The sequence below is a fragment of the Mesoplodon bidens genome (genome assembly GCF_964165515.1).
Source record: "Mesoplodon bidens genome assembly, chromosome: 4".
Classification (NCBI taxonomy): domain Eukaryota; kingdom Metazoa; phylum Chordata; class Mammalia; order Artiodactyla; family Ziphiidae; genus Mesoplodon; species Mesoplodon bidens.
Window position 1 is genome coordinate 42,735,189 of NC_138160.1, and position 24,351 is coordinate 42,759,539.

Sequence of the window (24,351 nt, forward strand, 5' to 3'; positions counted from 1 at the left end):
AACCAAAGAGTACAGTGTATGAAATGGCATTAGTAGTGTAGTTCTTTAATCCACACAAAAGTAAACAAAGTTTATGTTACTCAGAACTCTTCAACTACCTTTAAAATATATATAAAGAAAAGGAAATATTTCTAGGAAATGTATTATCAAGAGAAAAGGTAAAAATGAATCACCTCCGAGAATAACACATCATCATTATGTTTTAATTATATGTAACACATTAATATGAACTTAGTAAAAGCTAGAGCCAGACATAGAAGTGATCTTAAATGATATACCTCCAAGTTCTTTTACATTCAAGATGGCATTCTGGAATGGCACTGCTTTTATACTAAAACCTACAATTAGAAAACAGAAAAGAAAGAATTAGTAACTTAAGTTTTAAAAATGTATAAAATGCTCAAATGCTCTTTTTTAGGCAGATTAAGAGTTATTTTTCATAGCTCATATTTACACCAGAAACATAATTTCCAAGACAAACGGTTAACCCAGTATTATCTTCTACCATTTTTCAAAATAGTTGTATGTTACAGCAAAATATAACCCTTTTCTTCAAAATATTGCCTCATTCTTTAATACATAATTCCACTTTGTAAATTTTATCAGTTGCGAGAAAGACACTTGGAAGTATAGAGAAACTTCAAAGAAAATATTAAATCTATCAGGACCTTTGCATCTAATTCCTAAGGTAAATCTTCCCTCACATATAACTTAGCAACCCTAGAGACTAAGGTATCAAAATTATAACCATCTTATATTGAATTACATAGTATTTATGTTAGCGTTTTCTTTCAAGGACATGGTTAAAGTCATACATAGATTTTTCTTAAGAGTACAATCATAATTACCCATTTATGCATTTTATAATGCATGTAATAAATGACTTCTATTATAAAAGTATATTCAGAGTATAGTACTATGATTAATTCTGTATTTAGGACTTAATTATCATCATCTAAGTCAATCAATTCAGGTGTGACATATGTGAGTGTGCATTTACCTATACACAGACACACACACAAATATATACACTAAATATTTCTGAAATGATCCACAAGAAACTGGAACATGTAATGACTCTTGGGAGAACTGGGTATCTGGAGGTCTTAAATAGAAGGGAGATTCTTTTGTTTCATTTGAATACTTTGCATATACATGTACTTCTTTTTCCATTAAAAGCTCTACTCATTTTTAATAGTTAATTTATTCAGTAATTTCCGAGCACCCAATCAATTTAAGGTTTTAAGCATTATTTGATATGTACAATTACAAGATAAATAAGACACGGTCCCCTTTTCAAGAAATTATCAACAGGGTGAAAGGGAAAATATACAAATACTTTCACTGAAGCAAGTTATGATGGGTGCCTAGAAAGGTAAAAAGATATAAAGTACGATGTGTATAAGAACAATTCTTTTACATGGTTTTGCTTTACTTTATGAAAAAACACGTTAAAATGTGCCTTATTATACTCCAGCCTATTATTACCACTCCTCTGTTGCATACTGTCCCAGAGCTTTAAGATTTTATATATTACCTTCTACTTAAGGCAGTGAATATCATGTAATGGTTAAAAAGTGACTTTGGAGTCAGACAGAACTAGGTTTTAATAAGCTCTATGACTGTGGGCAACTTACCAGCCTTGGCTTTCATCGTTTGTAAACTGGGAATGATAGTATCTATGTCACAGAGTTGTTATGAGGATGCGATAATGCATGTGTTATCTTTATCACAGTGCCTGGTACAAATAAGCGCAAAATATAAGACTGCCGACGTTATACTTCAGTGGATGCCATGTTGTTGATGATTTAATCATCAGGTACACATATCTTCTGCCTGCCTGAATATATTACAGACTCAAGACAAATGCTGGTGCTCATTTATTAATCTAAGTATTTAGTTGGAGCCATAAAAGTTATCACTGAATGAAAAGTACCTTTGTTGGAGTGATGGAAGTGTAAACTGTTGAAATTTGTTGTACAGAACGTAAATGTTCATTGGGCTGTCTGAGAACCTTCCAAAACATACCCTTCCTACGTGGGTTTAATACAGACTGACACAGTGGGCATAGCGCTATGATTAACGGTGCGTGCAGTCACTGAATCTTAGTAAAATAGCAGGAGGAGTAGGGGGCAGCTTCATGTGGCTGACATACCAGCATATACCTGGGTCTGCAGGAAAGCCTCTCCAGGTGTCTGGCCTCTGGGAAATTATGGAAACTCAGTGCCAATCACAGTACTCCCGCTGGCACTGAAATTTGCCCACAGGAGACTTGGATGCTTGACTGTATCTACCTACCTCACAGGGGTGTTACATGGATTAAAAGGCAATGATTGTGAAATCCTGAAAACGAAAACACTATGTAAGTGCTAAACAGTCTATTAGTGGTTAGGTTCAGGACAACCCAAGTATGGATTTTCCAGAGAAATGGGACAAACCCCAACTTTGAAAAAGAAACAGTTATGCAGCACATCAGCAATATTTCATCTGCCTTGATTCTTAAGAGCTGACAATATGCAGGCGCCCAGAGGGAAGAAATATCCTTCTGGAAATTACCACACCCATATGCAAAATACAACTTTTGAAATTTATTGATCCAACAGGCAGATTATATGACGGTTCCCATTTTGAATCCTTACACAGACTTCATAATAAATTGACTACAAAAATGTCCTCCAATGTTCACTCTAAGCAAAGTAACCTAGCAATGTTATTTATAGGCATATAAATGTTCCTGCAGAATACTCATAAATGTTTTCTCTTCACACAGAACATATGTGGCTAGATTTATACTGCAAAGGTATATGCAGTCTTCCACTTTGCTGTCTCTGTATTATTTTTACAATATAGCTGTGGTAATTAATGTTCAGAGGATGAAGCCTAGATAATCAGTTCAGAAAATAAGAGAATGTACTATTCATGGAAGAGAAACAATATTTTTCTATTTTAGTCATTCTAACTGTTTGCAAGGATTAAAATGACTTAAAATGTAAAGACACATTTTCAGTTCACCAGAAGGGCAATCAAGAAGGGCAACCATCGGATCAATTGTATTTTATTCCTTTACACTGAGTTGGATGAGGTCAAGGAGGGAAATTAATATTTAGTAGGGTTACAAAGGTCAATCCATCAAAATACCTTTCTCAAAGGGTTGCTTTGAGGAATGAAAATCACTGGATTGCATGGGCTCTACAGTTAGAATGTCTGGATTCAAATTCTGGCTCTACCATTATTAACTGTCTGACTCTGAGCAAGTTACTTAATTCCTCTGTGCCTCAGTTTCCTCAGCTGTAAATGAAAACAGACGGTAATCAGTGCTATAAAGTGTTTTGTTTTTAAATAAATAAAACTAAAAATTCAGAATACTAATGGTCATCAAATAATCACTGAATGCTTTCTCCCAATCAAAATCATGTGTGGCCTCAAGTTCAGATATATTATGAAAGCAGTGGTAAAAATAAGAGTTGCTGGGCTTCCCTGGTGGTGCAGTTGTTGAGAGTCTGCCTGCTGATGCAGGGGACACGGGTTCGTGCCCCAGTCCGGGAAGATCCCACATGCCTCGGAGCGGTTAGGCCCGTGAGCCATGGCCGCTGGGCCTGCGCATCCGGAGCCTGTGCTCTGCAACGGGAGAGGCCACAACAGTGAGAGGCCCACGTAACACAAAAAAATAAAAAATAAAAAAATAAATATGAGTTGCTGAAGAAGCAATCAAAACAACATTTATTGAGGACTTCTATAGACTAAATATTTGTGGTCCTTAACACTTCTTGCCCTCTTAATCAGTCAACCAACCAATCCCCAAAGCCTTTCAATTTCACCTGCTAAATAGTTCTCAAAAATGCCTACTTCTCTTCATCCTCACAGCACAACTCTTGTCAAGCCACCACCATCACCACGTGGTGAGCCTCCTAACTAAACTCTGCATCTATTATTGGCCTCCTCAATCATCCCCACACATTAGCAGAAGTGATTTCCTGAAATGCACTTCTGTTCACATCATTCCCCTACTTAAAAGGGTCTGATACCTTCTCACTACTCAAGGTATGGTTTGAAACACCTAACAAGGCCCTACCTGATCTGGTTCCTCTTTCCTTCCCTAGGCTTATTTTGTACCATTTCCCCCTCATTTATATTCTTCAGTTCCTAAAACAAGCCATGTTCCTTCCATCTCAGGGCCTTTGCACCTACTGCTCCAAAAGTGTGTGTTCTCTGCCCTTCTGGCAAACTCTTTATCCTTCAGGTGGTATCAGAACTTCACTTTGTCAGGCAGGCCTTCTCTGGTGTTCCTGAAATAGGTTGATTTTTTTAGATCTGTGTGCTTGGGGCACTCAGCATTTCTCCTACATGACTTTCACAGTTCTAATTACATATCAGTTTATTTACTTGTTTTATGTTTGTTCCCCAGCTAGACTGCAAGGATTCATAATAGAGATACAGTGTACAGTGTATCTTGTATGCCAGTGCTTGGTCATAATAGGATCTCAATATTTGTTTAAAGATCTGTGCTAAAGGTTTATATTTAGTCAGCCCTCCATATCCGAGGGTTCTGCATCCACATATTCAACCAAACAGATCAAAAATATTTGGGAAAAAAATTTCCAGAAAATTCCAAGAAGCAAAACTTGAATTTGCTGTGCCCAGGCCATTTACATTGTATTAGGTATTATTGGTAATCTAGAGATGATTTGAAGCATATGGGAGGATGTGTGTAGGTTACATGCAAATACTGTATTTTTATATAAAGGACTTGAGCATCCTCAAATTTTGGTATCTGTTGCAGGGGAAGGTGATCACCAGTCCCCCTCATATACCAAGTGACGACTGTATTTTAGCTGTTACGACAATCCTTAACTTAATGAATAACTACTGTTCCAGGAAGCAAGTGAAGTCTAGAAGGGTTAAGTACCTGGCCAAAAGTATTAAATGCTGTATTTAAAACCTGAACTTAGGTCTCATCACCTGAGTCCACCAGAGCTCCACACTATAGCACCTCTTCCACATACCAACAAGATGATGGATTCAATATTTCCAATTTTGAACTTAAATAACAGTGGAGCTGACTGGAAAAAATACACACATACCTAATAATCCCACTAATTATTTTCCCTCCTATTTATAAATAATCCAACACAAGGAATCTATTTTGATTCTTGTGTTCTCAGGTCTATACTACGTTGCCTTATTAATGGAGTAAAAATACTAGTATGAGTTTAGAGAGTACTTTTTTTTTTTTTGCAGTACGCAGGCCTCTCACCGCTGTGGCCTCTCCCGCTGCGGAGCACAGGCTCCGGACGCACAGGCTCATCGGCCATGGCCCACGGGCCCAGCCGCTCAGCGGCATGTGGGATCCTCCCGGACCGGGGCACGAACCCGTGTCCCCCACATCGGCAGGCGGACTCTCAACCACTGCGCCACCAGGGAAGCCCCTAGAGAGTACTTTTTTTTTTTTTTTTTTTTTTTTTTTTTGCGGTATGCGGGCCTCTCACTGCTGTGGCCTCTCCCGTTGCGGAGCACAGGCTCCGGACGCGCAGGCTCAGCGGCCATGGCTCACGGGCCCAGCCGCTCCGCGGCATATGGGATCCTCCCGGACCGGGGCACGAACCCGTATCCCCTGCATCGGCAGGCGGACTCTCAACCACTGCGCCACCAGGGAGGCCCCTAGAGAGTACATTTTTAAAGACATTATTAATAAAACCAGGAACTCAGGAGGGGAGGGAAAATGTCCAACTGACTCAGCCATGACAGTGCGCTCGCTCTGTTGCTTCTTCGAAAAAATAAGCATCCTCCCATGCTCTTCGCAGGAAGTCAGTGAGCTGATGGAACAAGAGCACTGTCCTAGAAACCCTGTCACAGCTCTTAGACTTACCAGCCACGTTTTTCTTGACTTTGAATCCCTCATCTGCAAAATGAGTGGACTAGATTAGCTTTTTAAAGTTTCCTCTAATGTTAGGATTCCATTATTTATATTAAACAAGGAGAAGGAAATAACAGTAACAACTGAGTCAACCATCAATGGCCTCCAGTATTTGGCTGAAGGCCTCAGGGGTAGGTCTCCCGACTCCATTCAAACAATTTGATGGCTGAAGCCTAAGTTACGTAGTCATTTTTTCCTGGCCTATTTAAGCTACATTAGTAAGACTGAAACCTCCCCTAAGATTTAACCCCACAAATTTTAATAAATATATGACTTAGTAACTCTTTGGGGAAATAATTGTTTGCATAGACTTTCAGTTTTTGTCTTTTAGTCCTTAAATCCAAAAAAGCTTGTGATACAAGGGAGATGCATTTGAAATTTTTTATGCAGGGAAAGCATTACTGGAATCGTAACAAAATTAGGTTTCAGAGGGAGGTTAGTCTATTTTTATTCATTGTGTGGAACACATGACTATTTCACTTGGACCTAAAGACCAACCTCCCCCCTTCCCCTGCAACACATACACAAGCCTGCACACATGTACACAGGTACTCCGTGTGTGCTTCTGACATCCCTGGGTCACTCTAAGAACTGCTAAAGGGAAAGACATTCCACAGATCTGGTGGCCTTGACTTGGACCAAGGACATGATTTATGCGTTAGTTTTGTGATGTTTGGACAATGGTCTAGCGAAATTCTTCTAAATATCATTTCAACATCATAAAAGGAAATTTAATCTACCAGCATTTATAAAACACAATTCTTTAGCAGATACCAAATCTGACTTTCTAACTTATTTCTTCTTAACACGTATGCAGCTAATACTAAAGTTATTAAAATGCCTGATTCAAATTTTCATAAACTGTTCTGTATGTCTTTCAAATTACCATAATTGTTTTCTATTTTAACTGACCGACATATCACTTGACAAATTTTCAAACATAGTAATACATATTCCTAGAAGAGAGTTTTCAACGGTTTTCAATTCCAAGTGTTCAATTTTCTCTAGATTGTTCTCTATGTTACAACAATATATTATCCTAAACCTTTAGACTCCATTCCTCTGGTTTAAAAAGAAAAAAAAAGTGAATATTGTATAATCTACAGGTTAACAATCCCTTTTATCAACAAATTCTTTGGGCATATACAGTCAAGGAATTCACTCTGGACAAAGTTCACTTTTGTTTCTAGACCAAGGTGTAAGCTACTCAATTTTTTTCCTCTATCAGCAAGACCTGCTCTTTTCAGGACTTCTTGGCCCTCCAAGTTTTGACAATTTAAGTATCTTTTTAAAATTATGTCAAAGTAAAAGACTGTTGAAGTTAACAATCCAATAAAGTTTGGATTCCCTTTACTTCTGAAGAAAAGGCTGACATTCTTGCCTTGCTGAAATGGATAGACATACCCTTCTTGTGTCATGTTTTCATTTTAAGAAACTAATTCTCAGTGTATCTTTTCAACTGTTCCAAACTCTTCCAACAAATATTTCATTTTTAATTGGCTTTATATAATCAAAACATTATAAAATAGAGAATTAAGAGAATAAAATTTCACACATAATTCAACCATACCAACAAAGCCCATAGTTATTTTTTACGGTTTTTTTCCCCATTTTTGATTCAAAAGCATAGTTTTGCAAGGTTTAATTTCCAAAATGAATGTAAATTTAATTTTCCTTTACAGAAGATTGTGTTTTCCAATATATGATCATTTCAACTGATGTACCACGAGTTAATTAACAAACTCCCTTGATATAGGACATTTAAATTACTTTAAAGTTTTAGTTATACAAAATGTTGCAAGGAATCAGTTTGTTCATAAAGTTTCTTTGAAATTACACACTTAATGGAAATTCTTAGTGACACGCTTATTAGGCCAAGGGATGTAAATATTTTGGTAACCTTTAATTTATATGAATAACTTCTTTCAAAAAAAAAACGGACAACACATGTTTTGGTAAATTTAGGTATAAAATTAACATTTTCTTATTTATTTTCTAGTAAAGTTGAACTTCTGGTAAAGCCAAACCTTTCCATTTATTTGTTTGCCATTAATTCTTTTCTTGAATACCTTTGTGGACTTAGCTTAATTAATCAATTAGATTCTAGATACTACTTGTGAATGTGACTGAATTCTCTAAATGGGACTGCCATAAACTCTTATCTGTAATATCTGATAGAAATACTTCTCAACAGCGCTGCTTTTACTTATATTTGTCATCTTAATCTTAGCTTTCCAGTCTTTCTAAACTTTTATATAGTTAGCTCCCTTGCTCGTTCACTTTGTACATTATTCTCTGTAGGACCTCCTTCAGCTATTATCCCGTCCTCACATTGAATGTTCACATGCACATGTGGCTTTCTGACCTCCTCATTTCTTCTAGTTACCTTTTCTTGCCATTGGGTTTTGTCATTTATTTTAGGACCTTCCTTCTACCTCCTTTGTTCTTCTTCAGCTGCATACATACGCAACAAAGAGGAGCCGGCAGATGAGTTTGAACAGGCTGGCAATGTCTATCTGGAACTCTGGTGAGGACTGGGTTTTGTGGGTCCACTGATAACTAAAATCAGCCTGCTTGGTTCTCCTCTGCCTCCACCCCTCCTCTGTCACCACTAATTAGTTTCTCCAACCTCTTGCCCACCTTCACTGGCTACAATAAACATACAGACTCAACCAACAAGCATCTACCCCTTCTCTTCTCTTTGCACCTCATGCCCAACTCTGCCCTGCCTTGATCCTTGAAGAGCCCTCTCAATGAATCACAGGGAACCTCACCTTTGTTAAGAAAAGTCTTCTCTAGCCTCCAACATTTTCTTACACACTTTTCCTTCCTTCTTATACTAGCAAACAGAGCTTTTCCTTCCCTCATCAGGGCCAGCCAGCACAAGCTTTGCTTCCTTATAATGCTTTTACCACTTTACCATACTCACCTCTTAATAACTTCCCAGCTAAAGTTGTGACATCTGTTTCTGTGTCGACCTTTGCATTTCCATCTACCAACTTTCAGGGCATTTGCTTATCTATCTGAATGAATTCAACACATTTGTCCACCACTCTATCTGCTTCTACTCTTATAGACAACATTCTCCAAACTAATGATCAAAGCTATCCTCCACATTTTCAGATCTCCAAAACTATCAGCTCTAAATTCACATTAGCCATCACTAATTTGTTGGTATAAAGTTGTAGATCATCAAATTTTCTACATAGATGATCCTGTCATCAGCAAACCAAGAAAGTTTTACTTATTCCTTTCTAATCTGGAAACCTTCTATTTCTTTTTCTTGCCTGATGCACTGGCCAGAATCTTTACTACAATGTTGAACAGAAGTGGTGAGAACAGACAGCCATGTCTTATTCCTGATCAGACCAGGAATAAATTCTGTATTTCATCATTAAGTATGACAACAGCTATAGGGTTTTCATAGATGACCTTTAACAGTTGAGGAAATTCCCTCTGTTCCTATTTTGGTGAGAGTTTTTATCAGAAATCAATGTTTTTGTTTGTTTGTTTCTTTGCATCTCTTGAGATGATCACATGGTTTTCTTTTCTTAGCTTATTAATATTATAAATTAAATTTACTAATTTTTGAACGTGAAACCAACCCTGTATTCCTGGGATAAATGTTACTTGGTCATGACACATTATCCTATTAAAAATATACTACTTTAAGATTTGATTTGCTAGATTTTTGTTTATATTTTTGGTATCTATGTTCATGAGGGATATGGTATGTAGTTTTTTTGCATCTGGTTTTTTTTTTATCTGGTTTTGACATTAAACTTGCTGGTCTTATAGAAGGAGTTGGAAAGTCTTCCCTCTTTCTTCAATTTTCTGAAAGATATTGTGTAGCAGTGGCATTATTACTTTTTTCAGATGTTTGATAGAATTCACCAGTGAAGCCAACTAAACTTCAAGTTTGTTTTTTTAAAACTATAATTTCAATTTCTTTAATAACTATAGATCTGGGCTTTCTATTTCTTCTTGAATGAGCTTTGATAACATGTCTTTCAAATAATTCATCCATTTAAGTTGTCAAATTTACTGGTATGAAGTTGTTCATAATATTCTATTATCCTTTTAATATCTATAGACTCTATATTGATGTAATCTCTTTCATTCCTGATACTATAAATTAGTGTCATCTTTGATTTTTTTTTCCCTGATCAGTTTGCCTAGAGTTTCTTAAACTTTACTGATCTTCTCAAAGAACCAGCTTTTGATCTAATGAGTTTTCTCTACTGTTTTTCTATTCCACTGATTTCCACTTTGATCCTTATTATTTCCTTTCTTTTGCTTATTTTGGGTTCGATCAGTCCATTTCTTTTAGTTCCTTAAGGTGGAGGCTGAGGTCACTGATTTGAGGGCCTTCTTTCCTAATCCAGGGGTTCAGAGCTATGAATTTCCCCCACAGTCCTGCTTTAGAGACAGCCCACAAATTCTGATGTGTTGTATTTTCATTCAGTATAAAATACTTTACAATTTCTCTTTTGATTTCTTATTTGATCCATGGTTTATTTAGAAGTACTTTAGTTTCCAAATATTTGGGGACTTTTCCAGAGATGGTCTTGATTTCTAATTCAATTCCATGTGGTCTGTGGTTTGAATACTTTTTAAATTATTGAAATTTGTTTTATGTCCTCAAATATGGTCTTATTTGGTAAATGTTCCAAATGCACTTGAGAAAGTTCTCTGCTGCTGTTGTGTAGAGGGTTCTATAAATGTTAATCAGGTCCAGGTGGCTGATAGTGTTGTTCAAGTCTACTACCTCTATTTTCTTCCTACGTGTTCTATCAATAATTGAGAGTACTGAAATCTCTGACTACAATTGTGGGTTTTGTCAGTTTTTGCTATGTGTATTTTTGAAGTTATTACATACATAAATGTTTAGCATTGTTATCTCCTCTGATTCAAAGACTCTTTCGTCATTATGAAATTAACTTCTTTATCCCCAGTATTATTCTTTGCTCCAAAGTCTACCTTGTCTGATATTAATATAGCTGCTCCAACTTTCTTTGACTCTTTCTTATGCCTATTGGCATAACATATCTTTTTCCATCTTCTTACTTTTAACCTATTTGTGTCTTTATATTTAAAGTCAGCATATAGTTGGGTCTTGTTTTTTTAATCTAATAATATTCTCAGTCTCTTAATTGAGGAGTCTAGACCATTTGCATTTAATTTGATGACTGATGGTCAGGTTTGAGTGTTAACACCTTGCTACTTGTTTCCTATTTGTCCCATATATTCTTGTTCCCTTTTTTCCTGCTGTCTTTTTGATTAATTATTTTTTATAGTTCCATCTTATTTCATTTGTTGCCTTATTGGCTCTCACACTTTGTTTTGTTATTTTAGTGGTTGCTTTAGGGTTTATAGTGTATCTTTAACTTACATAGTCTACCTTCAAGTGTTATTAAACTACTTCACATATAAGAACCTAACAATATTATACTTCCCTTTTTCCCCTATGACTTTTATTCTATTGTTCTCATGCATTTTACTTTTACATGTTATAAACTCCACAATATACTGTTTTTATTTAAACAATTATAAAGAGATTTAAATAAGAACTAAATCTTATATAATTATCCATGTAGTCACCATTCTGTTACTTTGCTTTGTATAGATCCAGATTTCCACCTGTAATCATTTTTCTCCTGCCTGAAAAACTTCCTTTAGCATTTTCTTATAACTTTGGTCTGCTAGGAATAAATTCTTTCACTTTTTTAATGTCTGAAAAAGGCTTTATTTTGAGTTTCTTTTTGAAAGATACTTCTGTTGGATATAGGCTGATAGTTATTTTTCCCTTCAGTACTTTAAAGATGCGCTCCACTGCCTTCTCCCTTGAATTGTTTTCAGTGAGAAATCTGATGTCACTCTTATCTTTGTTTCTGTGTAACTTCTCTGTTTTTAAGATTTCCTTTTTGTATTACTCGGCATTCTCCAGAGAAACAGAACCAATAGGATGTGTGTGTATACATAGAAAAATGTTTCAAGGAATTGATTCATCATACTATGGAGGCTGGCAAGTCCAAAATCTGCAGGGTAGGTCAGTAGACTGGAGACCCAGGAAAGAGCCGATGCTGCAGTTCAAGTCCCAAGGCCACCCAGTACAGATTTCCTTCTTGCTCTGGGGAAGTCAGTCTTCTGTTCTATTCAAGCCTTCAACTGGTTAGATGAGGCCCAACCACATTATATAAAGAAATTTACTCAAAATTTACTCAAAGGCTGCTGATTTATATCTTAATCTCATATAAAAATACAGTCACAGAAATATCCAGAACAATGTTTGACTACATATCTGAGCACTGTGGCCCAGCCAAGTTGACACATAAAATTAACCATCACACTCTTATCACTGGCTTTAGTAATTTTATTAGGATGTGACTTGGTGTAGTTTTGTTCATATCTCTTGTGCTTGGGGTTCAATGAGCTTCTTGGATTTGTTGTTTATCTTCAAGTTTGAAAACATTTCAGCCATCATTTCTTCAAATATTTTTTTCTGTCCCTTTCTCCACCCCTTCACCTTGATAGATTCAAGTGTTAGGTGTTGCCATATATTAGGTGACTTGGAGCTGTCCCACAGGTCACTATTGCTCTTTGCATTTTCCATTTTCTCCTCTCTCTCTACTGTGAGTAGTCCCGAATGTTAATGCCCTTCAAGGTCATTAATCTTTTTTCTGCAATGTTTAATCTGTCATTAATCCTATCTGGTATATATTTCATTTCATATATTGTAGTGTTCACCACTAAAATTTTTATATGGTTTTTTTAAGATATTTTGCATATCTGTACTTTTATAATAACAGTTTTAATGTCCTTCTTTGTTAATTCTAATCTTTGTGACAGTTATGAGTCAGTTTCAATTCACAGATTATTCTTCTCATTATGAATCATGTCTTCCTGCCTCTCTGCATGCCTGGTAATTTTTGATTAAATGTCAGACATTGTGAATTTTACCTTGTTAAGTGCTGGATAATTTTGTTTTCTGTAAATCTTACACAGCTTTGTTCTGGGGTGTATTAAAGTTTCTAGGAAACTGAGCCTTTTGTCTTATTAATATGATTTGCTACATGCGTCTAGGGCAGTGCTCAGCTTAGAGCTGATTCCTAAGGCAAAACCTTCCTTAGTACTTGACCCACTACCTCGTGAATTGTGACTTTTCCAATCTGGCTTGTGGTAACAGGCATAACTCTCAGTCCTGTGTGAACACCAGGCACTGTTCCCTCTAGCCCTTTCAGATGGTTCTTTTGCTAGCCTTGAGTAGTTTCCTCATGCACATGCAATGAATAGTATGACACATACTCAAAGGAGACCCTCTACAGATCTCTAGGGTTCTCTCTCTGTACAAGTCTCTCCTCTCCAGTACTGTGTCCTAGGAACTCTAGCTGCCCTAGTCTCTCCAGCTCTCAGCTCAATCCCCTCAATGCAGGGAGTCCACTGAGCTCCACCTCATTTCCCACTGGAGCTGTGCCATGGCCTGGGAACAGTCTTGAGGCAGTTGGCTGGGGCAACTGTGGGGCTCATCTCATCTGTTTCTCATCTCTCAGGGATGACTAACCCTTGTTGCTTGATATTTACTTTCTTAAAAACTGTTTTATATATCTTGTCTGTTTTTTGTTCCCCCCTTTTGGTTATTTCAGGTGGGAGGGTAAGCCAGTTCTAGTTACTCTGTCTTGACCAGAATCAGAAGTCTTCACTCATTCTTGGCACTCCCTGCCCTCTACTGAACATCTTCAATGTTTCCTTCTTCCTGATCACCACCCTTACACCTCTGTCCACTAGCATACTCACACAGCACCTTTCCTTGCAAAAATAAACTCCTTTACCACTGCTTTCTGTGTTTCTGTCTACCTTCTTAAAAGAGTAATCTATGTGCAATCTTAGGGGCCCAAGGAGTAAAACGGACAGTCTGTGCCTCATTCCCTCTGCATGCTCACCACCCTCTCATGGTTCACGTTAGTTTCTACCCCAACGCTCTACTGAAACTGGTCTACCATTGGTCATTAATGGTCACCACATCCATGGCCTCCTCTCAGATTTTAGACTTCTGTTTATATTATTTAATTCTGGTTCCTTTGATCCATTGTTCACATTTGACTTATATGATACTATATAGAACTGCCTGGTTTAGATTCCCTGTTTAATGCAGATGCTAGAATGTAAGCTCCAAAGGGCGAGGATATTTGTCTATTTTGTTCACTGACGCACCCTTAGTGCCTAAATCAGTGGCAATCCCATAACAGGCATTCAATAAATGCAGAAAGAATGAATGAAATATAGTTGGTGTTTAGCACTCTTCTCCTCCCTCTCTGCTCATCATCCCTCAACAATCTCATGCAAATCAACAATTCAGTTGTATCTCAAATCTAGATCTCTTGCTATAAGCTCTCTTTAGTCAGCCTGTCTTTTGGCATTTGGATCACTGTTGAAAGTCCTGCCAACACCTTAAAATTAGCATGTCCAAAACTAAGCTCATTATCTTGTATCTTAAAACTGTCTGTCACCTTCTTCCCACTTTTTATATTTCACTCAGTCACCAGCTAGAAGTCATATTTGATTCTTTTCCTTTCCTCTCTATTTCCCAATATTTTTGACACTTTTATAGGATTAATGACATCTGCCTCTAACCCTCCACTCCCCATAGCCCCTGATGGATCACCTCTCCATGTTACAGGTCTCTCTCAGTAGCTTCTCTAGTCTCTAGCTTTGGGTCACAACTCATGCTATACCTCCACATCTTGGGCCTCAACCCAGTAAGATCACGAACTGTTCTCCAAATACACCCTATGCTTTCTATCCTTACTCTCCTCACCCCGTTCCTTAGATTCTCCCCATCATATGAGGCCCTATTTGAATGAGGCCTTCTTTGATCCCACAGATTAGAAATGATCACTCTTTTAACTTTCATATTTATACCACCAAGTATAGCACTTATTCTGTCTTAGCTCCTGGCATATATTAAACATTCAATAAATTTAAACTGTTTATCATTGTAATCCTACCCCAGGTGTAAACTTCTTGATAGCTGAGACCTCCATACAAGTCTCCAAAAAGGCACTGCGCCTGGTTCAGGACAATGACAACTCATAGAAGCTTGACATCCAAAATGTCAGCCAACTTATTAATTCATCAGAAAATCAATTAGCACACAATGTTACAACTGGTTCCAGTAAGAGGAAAACATATTATTAAAAAATTGAATAAAAGCAAATATAGAACATATTGTATTGCAATTTACAAATCATAAATTATAAAATTATTTACAGATAATTTTGTACATTGTAATTCAAAACTGTGCTTCTAGCAATAGTGCTTCTCATTTATACCTCTGATAAGTGAAGAACGGTATACTTGTACTACTAATACATATTTTGAAGGAAGTTATTTTGCTTTAAAAGAATTGTTAAGTTAATAAACTTTGCATATTACATAACACATTCCTCAGAAGACGTCCACAGTTTTACAGACAACCAGCAAATAATACTCTCATCAGAAATTCTAAGGCTTGGGTACCACTAACCTTCATTTGAAGACCTGCACTGGCATCCTACCTCTGTCATTAGCTGTGTGAAAACAGCCATATCACCATACCTTTGAGCCTCAGATGATTTAAAGACAGAATATGGAAAAAGAATCTTACCTGTCATAAAAAGCAGTTATGAGGTTCAGAGAGGTATGATATTTTATGTAAAAACATATGGATTCGATTTACTGTTGCAGGCTTATTCACTCAACAAGCATCTTAGCTATGCCCAAACCGTGTGCCAGGATCTGGATGCACAAGCTAAACAAGATGCTCTATCTGCCCCTTAGCCTGGGGAGACAAATGTGTCAACAGCAGTGCTGCAGACACTAAATGGTAGAGAGATAGACACTTCACAGTGGGAGAGCAGGGAGTTCTCAGTTCCATGTGGGGGAAAGGAAGGTAGTTAGAAATGGCTTCCTGCAACAGGCCACACTTGAGCTCTGTTCATCCTCCCTGTGGCCTCACCAGTCATCAGGAACCCCTCACACTTTTCCTCATCCTTTAATCAAGCTATGTCTCTGTTTCTTCACAGGTCCACAGTTTCTTATCTACAATTCTAAACTCTGAAAAGCTTTCAAAGCCTGTACTCTTCCCCTAACTTATTTGGTGGCAATACCTGGCGTGAAATGAGGTAAGGCTCTTGGTCATCAATATTTTTCCTACTTACAGGAAATCCTAATGAATGGTTCCATCCTATACCCTTCACCTAAGCCAGGACCTGACTCACCCTTGGTTTCTCTCTCTCCCTCATCCTCCAAACCCAACTGGCCAGCAAGCTCTGTCAATACTAGGCCTGCAATAAGTATCCTATCTATTCCCTCCCTCCTCCCCCTCCCACCCTCCTCCCTCTCCCTCTATTCTCCCTTCCTCCCCCTACCCCCCTCCCTTCCATCACTGTCTTAGTTAATGGCTAATGGAGCTTTCCAGTTTAGCCTCAGCATCATGGCTAGCGTGATCTTTCTCAAATGGATATTTTATCACACAGTTTCTCTTTGCTTAAAATATGTGCAGATGTCTCTGTGCTATCTACAAAGCTCAAATTCCTGAGTGTGGTATAAAAGGTTTGCCAAGATTTGGCCACTGCCTATCTCCTGTGACTCAACTTGTGGCATTCTACTAACCATGTGTCACAGCCACTTGGAAATGTGGTTCCCAGGAGGTAGCAACCTGTTTCAGGCCCCTCTGCCTTCACACAAGCTTCCCCTCTGTCCCCAAATCTTCTTTCTTCTCCCACCTCACTCTCTTATTCCTGCTTGTCTGCCAGGCTTGCTTGTCCTCAAGATCCAATGTAGAAAACTCCATCATGTATCGTCCTCCCCTTCCCCTAGTCCGAGCAAAACTGATTGCTCCTCCTCCTTTGTGTATTTCTGGACACAAGCTTAATGTCTGTGTGGCCCATAGCCTGAGTCTCCTGGAGTGCTGGGATCACTGCTTATCCCCAGTTTCTAACACTGGACCTAGCACATGGTAGGTGTTCAAAAAAGAAAGCTGTCTGAATGAACCATCTTTTTAAGTTTCCCCGACAATGTCTCAGCCCACTCCTTCCCTGTCCATTCTCCCACAGCAGCTCTGGTTTTCACCTCCCATAATTTTCTCTAGTTAACACTTGTCTTTCCTGCTTCATTTTCAGAGGAAAAAGAGGACACTTCTGGTGAGTGAGAAAAGTTCTTGGTAGCACTTTGATACTTTGGGCCAGATAATTACTTATGGAGGGCGCCCGTCCTGTGCACTGTAGGATGTTTAGCAGCATCCCTGGCCTCTACTCAAAAGAAGTCAGTAGCACCCTCCCCAAGCTGTAAGAACCAAAATGTCTCCAGACATTGCCAAGTGTCCCCTGGAGAGCAAAATCTGCCCTGACTGAGCACCACTGCCTAGCCTGACTTTTCTTGGCCCCCTCAGGGGACAACATGGTAAACCCGCTCAACGGTCCCTGTGCCCACCATCTTCCAGGGAAGAAGAGTCAGACTATCACTTGGACTGTGTAGGGAGCGTGTGACCAACATGAGTAGGCTAGAGTGACCCTTCAAGGGAGGAGGACGCTCAATGGGCCTGAGATGCACCCACCTGTCACAGTACTAGAATTCCAGGTTGCAAGGTGAGTTTCTATCAACATTCTCCTGGCTTGATTTATTCAGTGGCACTGAAATGACCAACTAGAGGGATGAAGGGTGCAGCAATTTGATGCTATTAAAGCCCCCCTTAAATACAGTTTGAAAAATAGAGTATCTAAAAATAAATCATAAACTGACTGAAGCGTTTCAGTGAAATGATGGGATCCCACCAACAGCACAGGAAATGAGAGCATCCAAGGGGTGAGGAAGAAAAGGGTGAGAAGCCGGCGCTGTACCCACCTGTGGTCGACACCACGCTGTTGGGGCTTTCGCTGCAGAGCTTGGACAGCAGGCTGGTCTTGCCAGAGCCCGTGAGGCCTATGCAGACCAGGTCATACTCTGGGCGTGCAGGTGGTGGTCCCTTGCAGCAGAGTGCTCTAAAACACTGCCGAGAGAGAGGGGAAACACAGCTCTTTTAAGCATGGCTGTAGGCACAAAGCTTAGTCACATTTCAAATGACTATGTACTGAGAGGTAATTAAATAACCTATTGACCCTAAGGAGGAAAGGGACCTTTAGAGTGAGAGACCAAGAGGACACCGCCTTGACTAAGCAATCAAAGTTAACTTCCTAGGAATGAGACCCACTCGGACTTGCCGGCTCTCCTCCTGCTGAGACGGGGGCACCGCGAGGGGTGCCACGTCATTGTGCAGCTTTTCTGCCAAAAATGCACCACCTGCATCCAAGCACGAGGAAATCAGACGACACCACCGTGAGGAGCATTCTGCAGGAAAAACAGCTTGCTCTTCTCTAAAATGTCAAAGAAAGACTGAGGAACTGTTCCAGGTTAAAGAAGACTAAAGAGACATAACGAATGCCATGCCTCCTGGACTGGATCCTGGATTGGGCGGGGGAAAAAACACCATAAACGACAGTGTTGGGACAACAGGTGACAGCTGAATAGAGACTGAATATTAGAGCCTGCAATGACAGTATCACTTAAGGTTAAATTTTCAGAATTTAATCAGAAGACTGTGGTTACATAAGGAATATCACTGTCCTGAGAAAACACATACTAAAGTATTTAGAGATGAAGAGTCTTGACATCTGCAATTAACTGGCTAAGAACATTTCTAAATCTCTATCTCCATCACCATCTCCACACCTAGATGGTGAGGAATGTGATAAAGCAATCATGGTAAAATGTTAATGACTGGGGAACCTGAGTAGAGTCTACAGGAAAGTTCCATGTACTAGTCTTACAGTGCTTTGATATTATTTCAAACTAAAATGCTTTTAAAAATCATTAAATAGAATTCCTGTGAATATCACTGCCATCTTGACCCTTGCTAAATCTTGCTTCAGGTCAACTGACCTCAGGGTACTATGAACTGCTGTTTGCTTTGCAAGGGTTAAAGACAAGGGGATTTGGGAGGCTGGAAGCCATTCATGCAGTTTTTGGTCTTTCTACTTATTTGACATCCACTTATTAGGGGTCATCTATGTGCCAGCTTGTAGAGTCTGAAGCATTTAGGACATGAAAGATTCAACAGAGGAAGAGGGAGACAGAGAGGTACGAGGGAGGCAGACCTATTGACTTCTGGGTCCTTTGGAGATCATGAGAGAAGAGACCTATAAAATGTCTGCGCTAATTCTTCTTACTCAGATGAAATGTGAGGCCTAACTGGCTGTCATACTCCCATAAGTCAAGCTTGATTATTTCTCACCCTCACTTCTCATATCCACGTTAGTCAATTGACAAGTCCAGTCCATACGACCTCTGAAACAGGTCTAGAATCTGTCTGCCTCTCTCCAGCCCAGGCCACCGCTGCCTGGACAACATCAACATCCTCCAATGGGTCCCAGTACATTCACCGTTGCCCCCTCTATTCTCCACACGGCCTCCATAATGATCATCGTGGTCTACAAGGCCTTCCATGATCTCTTCCACCCACCCCTCCAGCCTCACCTCCATGATTCTCCTCTTACTCTCCCTCTCACCCTCCCACCTCCAGTCACGCTGACCCTCTGGCACCTCAAGGCATTCAACATATGCTGCTCCCTCTTCCCCCCAACTCTTGGCATAGCGAATGCTTCATTGGCTTTCGGGTCCCAGTTAGAGCACCCCTTCCTCAGGGCCGCCTGCTCTGATGCTAAGAGTACATTAGCAATTCATGTCAAGCTCTCACAGCACTTTTGTGAATTCAGCACACAGACTATTACAGTTTCTCATTCATCACCAGACTGTGGGAACCATATCTGTCCATCTTCATCCTAGTATCCACAGTGTTTAGCAGAGACCACGGCATAGAAGCCACCCTCAGTGAATAACTGTTGAATGACGAATGAATGACATTTAAATTTCGCCTAAGAAAAGAGAAAAGAAAATGTAAAGGCTAGTAGGAAGCTTGATCTATGCTCTCTTTGGGTCCCCTATGCTTCAGGAAAATAGTGTTAAAATAAGAGGAACGCTTGACTTTTTCACTTCTCTTCAATGCCAGAAGTTTTAGCCCGGTTCCCGAAAGAGTGGTTTTGATGTGAACGACCTACTTTCTTGGTATGAAAGACCTTCTTTTTGTCCTAAATTCACTTTTCCACGGCTTTTAAGGGGCTCTGCCTACTTCTGGTAAATTCTATGATTATCTAATCCATATTCTTCATGGATTTATTAAACTCTAATCATATTTCTTCTCCGCTGTTTAGAGCCTGAAGAGTCCTAATTATTTCAGTCTGCCTTCATATAGCAACCCCTGACACTCCTCCATCATATTCGTGACTCTTCTCTGGCCTTACTTGAGCTCCATTTTGCCTCTCCTACAAGATTAATGACTACGACAATAAAAAGCATTCTAGATGCCAATACATCTCATCCCAGATTCATACGAAGGCAGGCTGATAATGTCTGACTTTTTGCAAACTTTTTCTTACCCATAAAAGAAACAAGTCTCCTGGACTCATGATTAGAGTGTTCCTGAGAGCCAGATGTATGTATGTATGTATTCCCTCAAAGACTGGCTAGCAGCTATTCACTAAGAAGAGCTCTGCCAGGTTCAACTATGACAGACAACAGCACCAGTCACACAGTGGTTTCTCTTACTGGGCTGCTGGGATCTTTGTTGGGGGAAGAGGGGAGAGACCCTATTCCTGCTCTGGACACCGCCACTCATGCTCAGCTCCTCTGCCAGAACTCCCTTGGGCTGGCTCCTGGCAAGAGACCCCTTCAACTACCCTGGCCCAAACTATCATCAATCTTAAATACAAGATGAAATTGCAGGTGACTGATTGCTATATATTGCCCAGTTTCAATCATTCATATGGCAATATTACTCAACATATTTTGGCCAAAAGTTCCAGAATTTCATTTTCATGTTTTTTTAAAACTCCAGAGTGTAAAAACTTTGCAGCCAAGCCCAATAATATCTACATCACCTGCTCATTTATTCTAGGTCACCTACGACATGTCTGACATAAAAGGCAATTTAGCAGTGACGTTCTACTCCACTCTCGTCTTTATCTCCTCTCTCTCTGTTCTCCCCAGTGACGCCATCTCTACCCCAGAGTTCCAATCATGCAGATGGTAAAGGCACGTAACATGACATCTCCCCTCTCCCCCAGTCTCTTTCCGGAATTTCAGGCTCCATATTTCAACTGTTCTGAAAAAGCCCAAACTAAACCAAATCTGAATAAAACAAAAGCCCCCACCCCCACCCCCTGCAAACCACAGTCTATAAGAATGAGACATTTTGGAACATAAAAAGCATAAAGGTTAGACTGACAATTATTCTAAGGCAGCATCTTTGAAATAAGTCACAGACTCTTGGAGTATTTATTTGAAATAAATAAATCCTATGGTTAACAGGGGTAGTGTCAGATTCAAGCCACAAAATCAGACTCTTAAAACTATGCTACTTCAAATGGGGGAAGAATGTTCATGTTTTTGGAGTCAGTTCCTAAAAGCTGTACAGAGTTTTCACTTGGTTTTCGTTTTAAAACTTAATGAAGCTTTGGATCTCATAGTCAATTTACTTAAAATTACTCATTTTGGCCTCTAGACTATACTGTACCAAAGTTCATTGTGTCTGTCTCCTACAGCAGCTCGTGCATTGTTAAGGGTAAGCCCCTTTCACTGGTGTACAATGCTAAACACAATGCCGTCGGCCGTCCTGACAGCAAGCGGCAAACTCAGGCTTCATTCCCAGGCCAGACACTGAGGCATTGTATGACTCCGTGCAGGCCCATAAACCTTGGCTGCTTCGGTCTCCCCATGATTAACCAGTAACGTTTTTACACTATCGGCCACTTCCTTTCTTTAGGAGGACATTATGAGGCATCAGTTCAGTGCATTATGCTATGAGAATACAGGTAAATAAGTGCTCATATTCCTAAGGCATCTTAGGTGATCGTTAGCTTTCTTGGGCGAGGGCCTGGCAGCCCACCATGCAGCCCAGACTGTGGTACTTCCCTTCCATCGTCCCACAGCAGTCACCACATGCTCCAACCCATCCCAGTCCAACCCAAGACACTAAAGACACACAACCCTTACCCTTCACTTGCAGCAGGCAATAGAGAACAGGGTAACTATGGCGGGTGGGGGGCAGGGGAGGATGGCATCAGACAACCAAGGTCACGGCCTCTGTTGCCTAGACTGCTTTAGTTCACAGGTCTTTTCACATAGGGTCCGGTTTGACTTGTTCCTTTCCAAAAGAACCCAGTGTCTCTCTCTTATCATGTCAGGATGCAGGATGTTACCTCCCAGCATGCATCCACAAGCTTCTACCAACACTGTATGTGAGGAAACAGTGTGTCCATATCTTGAGAGAGGGCAAAGACTGGAATCACCAGTGGTAACTCTGTGTCGTAGACTTTGGACAAATTGTGTAACCCTTAGCTGAAAGGTGTATTAGCCAAAAAGCCCAAGCAAAACCTTAGGAATATTTGCTTGAAGGAGGAAGATCACATGTACCAGGGGAAAAAATAAGCAAAAGATTAAATTGCAAGCATTTCAGTCTGGTGGTCTAGCACCAAGGCAGCAAGATTATCTTAAAATGTCCCCATTTCTGTCAGGGACAGCGCCAGACATCGGTAGGTCTGTCGAGCACTGTACACAGCAGGACTCAGTGACTAACTACTCAAGCTGACGCTGTAAAGCACTGATGAAGCACTTGACTGTGTATCCCACCTCCCTCTACATCTCCACCTTAATGAAGCCAGGCACCCTCCAGATCACTCTCTAGTCCCTCAAACAGTCTGAGCACTTCGTGTTTCTGTGCCACTCGGGTCCTGTGCACTCAAAAGGAAATCTCCCCTCTTTTCTACTTGGCAAATTCCCATACAAAGTTCTGCTCAGATGGCACCTCCTCCGGAAAGTCTTCCATTCCCCCGGCGAGAACTATTCCTTTCTTCCACTCTTTGGTCCTTTAACACACTTCTAGCACTGCAGTGAGTATTACTCCACGTGCATTTTTTACTGACTGTAAGAATTATTAGATGACAGAATTATGCACACTGACCCAAAGACATATTCATCCTTGGTCTGATTGTTGGTTCCAAAAGTTTAATTTTACAGCTACCAAGGGTGGCCAGGCACCAAAGCAGAGGAGCAAAGCTGTCATACAATTCACCGTTCTAGACAGAGGCCTGCTCGAAATCTTCCCCCTCTGGCACTGGCCCCTGCATTGCCCGCATCTCCTACCATTCCGTCTTGCTAAATCCCTAGCCTTTGGGGACATGGCATTTGTTTCAATTGATGCTCTGTTTTTCATCATGAATACATGATTTTATTCTGTGCATGATTTCAATTTGATTGAGGCTCTGTAGAGTTGCTGGAAAATGTTCTTCAGTCAGTGTTGGGGCTTCCCACAGCTATAGAGTCACTGACTGAGCCCCATACTACCTCTTCCTTATTTAAATACGGGTCTTGCTAAACAAAAACTGGAGTTTTCCTATGGCAGATGACCAGGTCTTTCCTTGGAGTCCTCAGGTGAGGCCTGGCACTGTGTTCAATAAATACTTGTCAGATTAACAAAAAATCAGTTAGTTGGTACCTAAAAGCAAGAGAAGTCACCCATGACTTGAAGGGGATATATTTCTTAGGTGGTTTGGTTTCAAAACCAAAAACAGGCACCTATATATTCTGAACCTCACCAACTCTCACAATGACAAAAGGAAGTCAATTTCTAGAATGTTTTCTAACACTAAACATGTTCACTGAATAAAACATTAAGAAACATATTAATATCCAAAACTACAAGATTTAAAATATTTTCCGGGCTTCGGTGGTGGCGCAGTGGTTGAGAGTCTGCCGGCCGATGCAGGGGATGCAGGTTTGTGCCCCGGTCCGGGAAGATCCCACATGCCGCGGAGCGGCTGGGCCCGTGAGCCGTGGCCGCTGAGCCTGCGTGTCCAGAGCCTGTGCTCCACAACGGGAGAGGCCACAACAGTGAGAGGCCCGCGTACCGAAAAAAAAAAAGAAAAAAAATATATATATATTCCAAGTCTATAATAGTCAAATATGGGTCTGTCTTTTGAAAATACAACCAAACATGTTTATAGGGCTTGTAAGAGCTGCTTAAGCTCTGGAAAAGACACGAGGAAGAATCGTGTCCTAATAACACAAAAACAAAACCCAAGACGGTCAGTACTATTAAGCACAAGATATAACTGATTTGTGTGTATTAATTCACTTATAAGAACAACCCAATGAGAAAGGCATCGATACTTTGCACTTCCCATTTTAAGAGTGGGAAGTTGAGGCCCAAAGAAGTTAAACTTGTTAAGTGGAACCAGGATTTGAACCCTGGCTGTCTGGCTCCAGAGCAATTTTCTGAGTGATGGGACTGAAAAGCCTCTAACATCTGA

General features: G+C 39.9%; 1 protein-coding gene across 2 annotated transcripts in view; it reads right to left on the reverse strand.

The window, feature by feature from the left end:
• ARL15 (ARF like GTPase 15) overlaps positions 1-24,351 on the reverse strand; it is a 419,563-nt gene that overhangs the window by 263,424 nt on the left and 131,788 nt on the right. For both annotated transcript variants that reach the window (XM_081233731.1, XM_081233730.1), the window contains exons 2-3: positions 17,795-17,939; positions 279-338 (exon numbers count right to left, since the gene is read on the reverse strand). In XM_081233731.1, the coding sequence (XP_081089857.1) occupies positions 279-338; positions 17,795-17,939 (205 nt within the window). The remainder of the gene's footprint in view (positions 1-278; positions 339-17,794; positions 17,940-24,351) is intronic.